The following is an 11,369-nucleotide window of genomic DNA, read 5'->3' as shown; positions in this document are numbered from 1 at the left end:
AATAGCCAAGAGGGAAGAAACCAAAAGGTTGAAGGAAGAAGCCAAACAGCTAAAGGCTGACAAAAGAGCACAAGCAAGGCTTGAAAAACAGCTAAAGTCAAGTCAGGCTGAAGAACAAAAAGAAATTGAAGACAAAGGTGAAGATGAAGCTATGGGGGACATGGTTGGTAATGAGATGGAGGAAAAAAGTAAGGAAGAATGGCAGAAAGGGAAAAGAAAGAAGGTCAATGCAAAGAGAAAGAAGGTAGATAAGACTGAAGAAACCCAATCAATATCCAAACCACTACCCTCTATTCCTGAACAAATTGTACCTGACCCCTTCATGAATATTTATGGTGAAACAATCATTCCCAATGAGGAACCAATTGATTGGGACACCATCAAATTGCCCACCTTCCTAACCTCTTCTCCACCATCAAAGAAGCAGAAAAGAAGAATCAAATCAACACCCTCTAAAGCCTCAATCAAATTCACACAGAAGCCTAAGCCTAAACCTCAAACCTCTAAAGATGATTATGTTCACATCTGTGACATAAAAGAATTTTCAAACATTGAACTCTATCTGGATGAGCTGGAGGATGTAAGGGCAATAGCTGCCTATAGACAGCTACCTGAGAGACTAGTGTTCAAATACAAAGGAGCTGGGGAAAGAACATGGCCTCTTCACAGAATTCTGAATGAAGGCTACTCTACCTTGATTAGAGTCTACTCAGCCATACAGAAGGATTCTGGCTTTACCAGGACTGCCAAGACTGAGATTCTCAACAAGATTGCCAACATAAGGAAAACTTGGAGGGAGCCAAATGCCTTGCCTAGAACTTTACTCATTCAAGAAAGAGGAATTACAATTCACAAATCACCTCATTGGTTGATGGAGTTCAGAGACAACAAAGGAGTCAGAAGATTTTTCAAAATTGAAGATCAGCTAAAGATTGCCAGTAATGAAACTCTCAAGGATATGCAATCTAAGTTAGATATCAAAGAAGAAGATGAAGCTGAATTCTACAGATAACTTCAACTTTAAATAGAGGAGAATGAGAGGAGGCTAGGAAAGAAAACCAGGGATCAAAGGAAAAGAAAGTAATTTGCTCAGGCTAAAGGAGCACCCTTGGAAACAATGTAATTCTTCAATTTCATCTCAGTTGATACATTTTTGTAGCACTTTTGAATTTCTACTTTGTTACAGTTTATATATTTGTTAAGAGTTTTGTTATCATCAAGCTAAACCCAAATTTATGCCTACAGTTCTAGTAGACATAAATAGGGGGAGATTGTTAGGAATATGTGTATTAGTTTGATGATAAGTTAAGTAAAACACTTAAGTAGAAATCTAGTGTTTGTAGCCTCAACGGATAAGACCATCTTGGCTATCCGTTGAAGGAGTAGCTTTACTTAGCAATAAGTTTAGTATTGTAGCACATTTCACTCTCTGGTATCAAGCTGTAATTCTTAGATGTTGTTAGGAAATAATCAGTCATGTTGACTACTAATGGATGTACAAATAGGAGGGCTAATTGTAAATATTTCATGCCTTGTAATTTTGTATAAGTGAAGAAGTGTCAACGGATATTGAAGACCTTCAACGGATAAGAAACAATGATTCAACGGATAATATCCATCAACGGATAAATGCTTCAACGGATAATATCCATCAACGGATAAGTGCTTCAACGGATAAAGACTTCAACTGATAATGCATCAACGGATAAAGCTTCAACGGATAAAGCCTCAACGGATAAGGCATCAATGGATGAAAGCTTCAACGGATGCTTAGTTCATTAGCAGTTGATAGTGACAATTCACAAGCTGACAGAGGTACATGGATTGACAGAGACATACTGGAATGTGGAAGCCTCTAGGAGGAATCAAGAAAATGATGCAAACAAGGAAGTATTCAAAGATTTACAGATTACTCTAGATTGCATTGGATAGAGAAATGAAGAAGAAACATGTGAAGAATCTTTTCAATTGTATTTTACAGTTTGTCTTCACTTGTAAACTTGGTGAGATATATAAACCAAGTAGCAGCTAGTAATTAGATATGAATTTTCCTTGAGCTGTTTAGAAATATCAAAAGAGAAAATCATTTAGTTTGTACTAGGAAGCAGCTGTGATTTAATCACAGATTTTCTGAAATAACACATCTCTGGTGGAACAACAAATCCACCAGAAAAGTTTTTTTTAAGTTCTTTGTGTTCATTACATTTGTGTTTGAATATATATCTGTCTGCATCAGCTTCAAGCAATTCACACACATTTGATCACTCAAACACTTAGCCTTAGAAACTGCTCAAAACTTAAAAAAGTTTTGAGATTTACATTCAACCCCCCTTCTGTAAATCTCATTGTTAGTCCACTGGGAATAACAATAGATTTGTTATTAAATATAAAGACATGTATTTTTATATTAAAAATAAACATTTCTTGTTATCCAAAATATTTAAGTAAGGTTAAAAAACTGTTTTAATTTATATGTGCATAATTTAAATTTAATATATATTTATTTTATGACTAGAATTTAAAAATAGGTGTAGTTATGTTGTGTATATTTATTAGTACGTGTTATGTGTATTTGAAAAACTCAGTCAAACACTACATGTTAACAAAAAGATAATATTTGTTTAAATTTGTGATCACGTACCCACTGACCCATTGAATCGGAGTATTAGTTGAACCAACTTGTGTATAAATACGCTATTAGCATATCATTTATCTGTATAATATCTTCTCTGTTCAGTACGTTCTATTTTCCAGGTTTTTACTTATGTGTTTTACATGTTTACTGCATATATAGGGGGCTACTCCAATAGAAACCAATTTAGAATAGAAACTATAAACCAAATATTTTTTTTAAAATTAATTCGAAATATAACACATATGGTATGCAAATCGATCATTGAGAGATGTAGAAAAATACAGTGAAATCAGATTTTAAAAAAACTTACGGTTTGACGGGAAAAATCAAATTAAAAACGGAGGGAAAAAGCTGAAATTGGGTGTGGTAGGGTGTAGATTTGTTGGGTGGGGTGATTTAGGGGACCATTAGATTATGTAGATCTAATGGCTTAAATTGGTTCCTAGTTTCCATTTTAATTTTAGTTTATATTTGATCATTCCCCTATATATATATAGGCCTTTTGTTCAAGAGAGGGCTCTCTTATATAGAGAACTTTGATTCCATGCTAGAATTTCATCAAATTTGTTGCTAATGTAGAATAATAATTATATTTAAATATAATAAAACGTTTTATTTGAAAAAAAATAATTTTAAATTTGATTCTACTGTGAAATGAGTTTGGATACGTGTGAGTTTACTGTGATTCTACTACAGAATCACTTTAAACTATTTCATCAAATTTAAATGATTTTTTAAATAAAAAAAGTGTGCAACTTCATTTTTTAATTTAGTAATTAAATTTTGTAACTATATATGATGAAAAATAAAATAAATTATGTATTTATATTATTTTAATAAGGGTTCTCTACAGACCTCTATATAAGAGAGCCCTTTATGGACTGCTACCCATATATAATTAAATTACATTTTTGTGAACTTATGTATGACGACTCTAATTCACTTGTTATTAGTTTATTTTATTATTTAGTTTCATGGTTATGTGTATAACACTATAGTTTACTTAATTTAATCAATTTAGTTTGATGTTGATTATTAAATGTTTTAGTTAACAATCACCATTTTTTAGTAAATATTTAATGCATGAATTTATATTTATAATTATGTTTTGTGCATGCATAATAATTCATGTGTTATATGTTAAATATATGTTTGATTTACATATGCATTTAGATTAGTGCACCAATTAAATATATGCTCATTTATTAAATTGGTTATACTTATTTTGTATAATGATATTTTTACACGTAAGGTTATGAAAATTTTATACACTAATATTGATATTTTGCCCACTTGCATAATCCTAAGCATATGTTACCTATTTTATTTATCTTTGTTATTTTATTTTAAGGATTATATAGATAGTAAATATTAAACGTATATCTATTTTATTCTGAATTTAAATAGTTTACATAGACTTGATTTATTATTATTATTTATAATATATTTAAGTTTTTTGAGTTTTTTTATTGGTCGGTATACTATTTTGAACTATTATATGAGAATGGTCGTATTTATATGTCAATATGAATTTATTTTGTTACTCGTAGTGACATTTAATTGTTATTGTGGGTTAAATTTTATAAAGTTAAAGTTTTGTTAGCTTAGTGGCATACACAAGTTAACATTATGATTATTTTATTAAGTATGTATGTGTGTATGTCTAGGTTCATTTTGGCAACAAAATTTGGGAGATATTGCTATTAAGGTAAGTTAACTCTTCACACTTTATATTATTTTGAAATCTTTTAAATAATTTGCACTACTTTTGTTTTAAAATTTATGGATCAAGTACCACGTTTTAAAAATAAGAATTCCCAGTGAGCTCTGACTTATGAACCAGTTAGTAATTGCGTATAATTCTGGAACTAGCCTTTCATATCTTAGTAGGGAGTGCTATTTATGATGTTTTCGGGAGCACACACGATACCTTAGTAAGGGGCACATTATTGACAGAAATTATGAACTTTTGATACTATGTCACCAGGTATTTGTGGCCTTAGTGAACTATGGAATTTTATGTCTTGTGTCATATGAATTTTGAATAATGATTTTGGTTTTATAAAATTATGATACTTGATCCATTAGTGTAAAATTGTTTTCTTACTGGGATCTTGGCTCATTACTTACAAATTTTCAGGTGCTTAATTTTTGAGACATCTTAAAGGTGGATTTGATTTGGTCTTACTTTGAAATAATGTTTTAGTGATTAAGTTTATTTTGGAGCTGCGTCTCCCATGATTTGCTTTATTTTCAAAATGATTTTATTTCTGTCTCGTAATTTAGAATTTTATAGATAGCTAGAAATTTATTCTTATTATGAATATAATTTGGAGTTTTAGCTGAATATTTAAGTATAACTATTTTATGAAAAGTCAGGGTATTACACAAATAATTATAAAAGTTAAATTTTGAAAAAAGTGGAATATGTTTATTTTTATTAAAAATAATAATATCAAACAATTAAATTAAACCAGCTAAAAAAGGAACATAAAATAGAATAAATAGATACACATATAGAGAATAGTGTATACTTTCTCCGTATAGACACACTCGGTAGATTATGAATGGAAATTTGTATCTCCGTTCACAACCCATCTCTTCCGCTTTTCCTGTAAGTATTATCGCCCCCCTGTGTTATCCCTTTTATGTACTACAAATTTATCTTTTATTAAAATAACTCATTTCAAGTTTACATTTCTGTCTCTGTACTTCATCTCTATACTTGTTTTTTTTATAATACAAGAGTTGCCCAAAATAGTTATGTTTATGTTTGATGGGTATTAAAAGAGTTGGTCTTAAAAGTAAGAGATCTGGCTTGTATTAATATTTTGGTGTTGTCTGATATTTAATATGATATCAGAGCTCAGATTTAGTTGAACTCTTGAGCTAGTAAACTTGTTCCCATTTTGTGCCTCTTGATGGTGATCTAATTGTGCTACTCTTGCAGAGAAGAGGGCTGATGATACTTGTTAAGTTACCGATTGTTCTAAAGCCTTAAAGTGGTAGGAGCGGACTTGCCTGGATCTTATATTATATTTTAACCGGAAAACCTTTTTTGGGTTTTGAGTAGATCCCTCTTTTGGGGCTATATTTGACTCCGATAACATTTCTTTTTAAAATCTCGAGGTGTTGGGAGATAGGATTTGTCTAATGTATGTCCATGTATGCACAATAATCACTTACTTTCATGCTATTTTTGTGAAGTGCCTTCTTTTTATTGGTGGAATTTTTTGTGCATACATTGGTCCATTATTAATAAATAGTAGCCAATCAAAATTTGACATCTTATCTTTTATTTTATGCTCTTGGGCACATATTCGATAATGGGGTATTGTTGTTGATCCTATTACTATATTGTAACAATACTTGATATTACAAATTGTGTGGAGTCCGTGGACAATTTACATTGTTTGTTTCTCATTGATGAGATTATGTTTCTTAGTGGGGTATTCTTATTGATCCTATGGTGTGATGGATGTGGAGTGTTAATAGTATCATACCATGGATGCGGAGATGGTAATAGTATTAGACCTATTTAGTGACTATTATTAAGATTTTATCATCCCCTTATTTGAAGTAAATTGTGCACACATTTAACTCTTAGGGCGGGATATGTTAGATAGGTTTGATTTGGTTTGATCTATAAATACCTCGAGGTGTACTTGCATATTTAGTTTAGGATTTGACTATATTCCCCTAATTTTTGTTTAATCTTTTTGCTTGTTTTGTAAAAATTTAATTGAGATTATTCTTTGGGATGAGGATGGATTAAATTTGACTTGTTAGAAGGAATTTATAAAACCTTCATCAATTAGGGGATTAAATACAAAATATCTCCTACAAAAAAAATAAACATGGGATTAGACTCTATAAAAGACTATATTTCAAGGGTTAATAGTAATGGTTTTTAAAATTTTTGGATTATAATCTAAGGACTGTAATCTTTTGTATAAGTATAGAATATAGATTTGGGGTTTGAAAGAGTTTTTCAACTTGGTGAAATGTATTTCTCGTCCTAACTATATGTATATATATTAATCGGTGTACATACGATGTAATGATTTTTAATAATTGGTGAAATTTTGTTGTTTCGAGTCGTATGACTTTTTTTGTGCTGAATTATCAGTCTTTGCTTAAAAAAATTTGTGACATTTATGAGGTTTGTGGGTTTTTTGTTATGTCTATTTGTGTGGCAGACTGGCAGTGAAAGATTTGATTGATATTCAATTTTGCATATGTAGCTAGAAATATTGCAATATATTTATTTTGTTATGTTTTGTGTACTCCCATGGTGGTGCAAAGTTTAATTGACATTGCATGTTGTATCTTTCAGGTTTGATACTTTGAGGTATTTGTGTTAAGTTTGTTAAAAATGGGCAAGAAAGATGAGAGAATGGGTAAAGCTTCTTTTACTGGGGTTGATGAGGTTGTCAAGGAAAAATATGTTTTTGGAAAATATACGGAAAAAGAAATGCTAAGAAAGGTAAAAGCTCTGGCTCTGGATTATGGAAAACCAGGATTTACCATCGATTCCATTAGACCTCTGTGGGACCAGACTCTTCGGGTGCGAGAAGTAATGTCTCGGACTAATCCAGATTTTCCACAGGTAAGCTCGTTGAAGTGTACAATCTGCTCTTATCTTACTTCTTTTGTTTGTGTTATTGTTCTCAGTTAATTTAACTAATAGCTGGAATGAAAGTGAGAGGAATAGATTTATCTCTAATTTCGAAAGCACGTGTGCGTTAGTTCCATTTGTCTTTTAGAAATAATCCGAAGTTTATTTTGAGTTCAAATGTACATATCTGTCAAGTTAAGACCTGAGTGGAACATTTCTCTGTGCGTAGCGATCATATATTTTACATGCTCATCCCACTCTCCTGGTCGTACTCTTGCTTAATTTTATCAATATGCGGTCTTCATAAAGAGAATAGATACTCAATGTTATTACAAGCCCTCTTATTGTTACCTCTTCAAGTTGTTTCAAATATAATTTTTTGTTTGGTAATATTATTAAACTCGTAGAAGAGTTTATTAATGGGGAAGAGATCGTTCTTTATTGGATGCAATCTAAACAAATACTCCGTGGTTAAGAAAATTTTAAGGTAGTGAATGTTGCCATGCGGGTTTCTGGATATTCTGTCATTAATACACCAATAAAAAAAATTAATTGTTTTTTCCGTATTTCATTTTTTCTAATTCTTACTCCTGCATCACCTTATCTTCCTAAAATATGGTTCCAAACACACAGACGAACTTTATCATTTCTAAGCACAAATCATTGAATAACTCACTTGAAGTGAAAATCGTTATGTCTTTTATATAAGGGGATGTAATTTTTTTTATTAATTTCTGACTTCAATCAATAAAACTGTGATTATTCTTTGAAATGAGTTGCGAGACAAACAAATTCCTCTATTACGAGATTGAGAATTGTTAAGAATACTGGCTCTTTTGAACTCGAGTCACCCTAACATGGCCCAAATTCGTATAAAAGTACTCGAGCAGAAGCCACGTAGAATCTTAGCACAAATTTATTTCATCATTGAGGTATATTGTGCTAGAAGTATAAATTCCACCTGGTGAATTCTACTAGAACTTTAAAGGTTTAAAACTGTTGATTACCTAACATGCTCTTGGAGCCTAGATCTTGACTTCAAACTCTCCTATCCCCAATTTTCTCACATTTGGAAACACATTTGATTGTTTGTTGCTTCTTTGTAAGATTGTGCTTCTCAGAAGGTAACTGTGCCCCTTATGAGGATTGTGATTATTGTATTTGTTAAGCTGGTCCAGTCATGCCAGTGAATGGGAGTGTTACAAGTATAAGATCTATTAAGTGGATTGTACTAACACCTCTCAACATTTTGGTAGAATTGGTCATCTAGCATTTTTTAACTTTAGGAGCGCAGCCCGTACTTGTTTGAAAATAGGACTAGGCACTTGATAACACTTGATAAAATTTAATAACTATTTTACTTTTTTGGTATCAAAATTTAAGTTAGGTTTAGGTTTCCGAAGACAAATAAGTAAACCAATATTGCCATTTCAGTAACTAGTATGACCTTCAGTTTTTTTCCAAGACTAAATAGGGTTTATCCCAATTCTCCTCACTCTCTTACCTCTGCAGGCTGTAGCTCCTCAGTCTCTCACAGTGTTCTCAATTTTTCCGTAATGGATAAATTAATGGTTTATAGTTTCACTTCTACTAGTTTGTGTACAAAATTTAATGGAAGGTGTTTAGATAGTTTAATTGATAATGGATGATTAATGTACAGTGGCTTAGGATAATGATCAAATCAGGGTCACTCAAATGTTTTCTATGTTATCAGAAACATTTTTAGTCAGACGAGGATTCAATCAGATCAATTAGCTTATATTTCAGTTATTTTAATATAGCATGTAAGGTAGCAATACCATAAGTGTTAAAGTTTTTTTATATATTGCAAAATGACTGCTTGACTGACGCAGGTCTTACTGCTTTAGTGCATGCTTAGCATAGGTTTTAGAATAAATTATAGATATGTGCATCGTGGGCCTTTTTTTTGAAATTTCTGCATGTGTGCATTTCTTTTATGTTCTTTCTTGTCGAAATTAAACTTCCTCGTAAATATCTTCCTCAGAGAAAGCGAAAACTACAGCAGTTTTTAAGAGATAATCTCAAACGCGAGGTTCAAAAGTTATGTGATAAACAAAGCGGAGCAAAATTTCGAAGTAGACAGTTACTGCGAGCCTCTTCTGCTTCTTCTGTGCATGACATGACTGATTCAATTGAAAACTTGCACAATAGAATCCTCATGAATTCACCGAGTTCAGGTAGTTTATTGACATCAGAATATAATTATGAGCGGCTACCTTATGTAAGTCCTATAATAGATGATATCAAAAACTGGTATCAACCAAACATGACTTCTCTTATAGTCGACATAACTGGAGCTGTCCATGGTTCAAACCCTGTTACTGCCGAAATCAATTCCCGGAAACCAGAATCATTGCATATGGAAGACAGTTCAAATTCCTCAAATTTGGGGGAATCCAGAAATGATGGTTCGCTTTCACTATCAAACAGATCAGTCAATTTCCTCTGTGATCAGTTCGAGAGGATGGCTGTTCCAGTCGGGTGTCACTTTCAGGCTGACGTTCCTGAATGGAATGGACCATCCGGCGAGGTACTTGTAATTGGTGGTTTTGATAACGCAAGGTGGTTGAGGACAAAAGTTTGGCCAATCGGAAGGCAAAATGTGAAAGCTATTTCAAGAGCAGTTGGTAAAGGGAGGCCAAGCTCCTGCTCTTGTGCCTCCCCAGGATCGACCAACTGTGTCAGGCACCATATTCTTGAGAAAAGACGGATTTTGCAATCTGATCTAGGCCCATTATTTCATATTTGGAAGTTTGACGAGATGGGGGAAGAAGTTTCCAAGTCATGGACGGTGAAGGAACAAGAATGCTTTGACTTGATAGCAAACCGAAAGTCTAATTTCGTACAAAATGCTCTGAAATCCTTCCCATTTAAGTGCAAGGAAGACATTACTAATTATTACTTTAACGTCTTTATCCCTAGATTTATGAGTTCTCAGACCAGGTCATTACCAAAAGAAGTTGATATTGATATTGATGATGTGAATGATGCGTATACGCTAGATATAAGGAGGAAGCGCAAAAATAGAAGCAGCTGCTGTAGACGGAGTCGTAAAGATGTGACATCTAGATAATTGCGTCACTGATGATTTTGTGTACACTCATGCAAGGTTTGTTCTCTCTCTACTCTTTCTTTTGCATCCAGCTGAAAAGGCTATACAACTTATACCCCCAATATTGATGATGGCTGTAGGTTTATTATGAAATACATAGGGTTGAGAAGTGCGGCTGCCGATGTGGAACTCTCCTTTTTTGCAGTGGCATTAATTGAAGTCATCCCTCCCCTCATTTATTAAACACATGCTTTTATTGATCATTCTCTACTCTTTTACCGGAGTACTATAGTTGTTTCTACTTGGAAGTGTGAGGAACCTTATTAGCTTATTATATAGACTAATCAACCTTGTGAAAGAAGGTTCTTGACTATCAGGTCTTTATACTATATTTTGTTCTTGAATATCTGGTCTTTATACTATATATTCAGATCTTTTCATGTGTATTCTTCATATATTAAAATTTTGGAACCAAGTTGGACAAGTGATTCAAAAGTTTTTAGTCATCTCTACCACATGTTTATCTATTAAACATTTGGACCATGTTTCTTTTGGGGTATTATAATTTAGGGATAATAATCCCATCAATATTAATCCTAAGGATTAAATTATCCAATCTCATGTTTGTTTGTTTTGAAAGATTAAGTATTTAATGTTTGTCTGTTTTGAAAGATTAAGTTTAGGAATGGATTATAATCCTTAAAATTTTATCTCATATTTGTTTTGAGGGATAGTTATGTTACTTTAGTATCCTTTAAATTTTCTTATCTTATAGTATTTGTTTTACATGGGAATATAGTGAGAGGATTATAATCCTTTAAAAAAATGATTTGTTAGAGGGGATTAAATAAGTCCTCCTCCCACCAACCATGTATTAGAGAGGATTGTAATCATTAACCCTACTCAAACAAAACAAACATGAGATCGGATAATTTAAAGGATTCTAGTCTTTGGATTAATCTCAAATAAGTTTTACTCGACGACAAATATGGCTAAATAAGATCTCCTCCAACCAACCATGTATTAGAGATGATTGTAATCAT

At 32.3% G+C, this 11,369-nt stretch overlaps 1 protein-coding gene across 2 annotated transcripts; it reads left to right on the top strand.

The window, feature by feature from the left end:
• Positions 1–5,144: 5,144 nt before the first annotated feature.
• Positions 5,145–10,766, top strand: LOC141707452 (uncharacterized). Of its 2 annotated transcripts, none has more exons than XM_074510624.1 (4): positions 5,145–5,249; positions 6,972–7,244; positions 9,259–10,383; positions 10,467–10,766. In XM_074510624.1, the coding sequence occupies exons 2-3, from the start codon at positions 7,011–7,013 to the stop codon at positions 10,345–10,347; spliced, it is 1,323 nt and encodes a 440-aa protein (XP_074366725.1). In that variant the 5' UTR covers positions 5,145–5,249; positions 6,972–7,010; the 3' UTR covers positions 10,348–10,383; positions 10,467–10,766. The 2 variants fall into 2 exon arrangements, with proteins under 2 accessions (XP_074366725.1, XP_074366726.1); XM_074510625.1 differs by lacking the exon at positions 5,145–5,249 and adding an exon at positions 5,437–5,640.
• Positions 10,767–11,369: the final 603 nt, after the last annotated feature.

The sequence above is a fragment of the Apium graveolens genome, chromosome 2 (assembly GCF_009905375.1).
Source record: "Apium graveolens cultivar Ventura chromosome 2, ASM990537v1, whole genome shotgun sequence".
NCBI lineage: Eukaryota > Viridiplantae > Streptophyta > Magnoliopsida > Apiales > Apiaceae > Apium > Apium graveolens.
Note: the sequence above shows the minus strand (reverse complement) of the source record. Positions and strands in the feature narration are given on the sequence as shown.

Bases quoted from the DNA above. Each gene is read 5' to 3' on its own strand.
- LOC141707452 (XM_074510624.1), top strand. From the start codon at position 7,011: ATGGGCAAGAAAGATGAGAGAATGGGTAAAGCTTCTTTTACTGGGGTT. The intron at 7,245-9,258 runs GTAAGCTCGTTG...TATCTTCCTCAG, and splicing joins CTAATCCAGATTTTCCACAG to AGAAAGCGAAAACTACAGCA.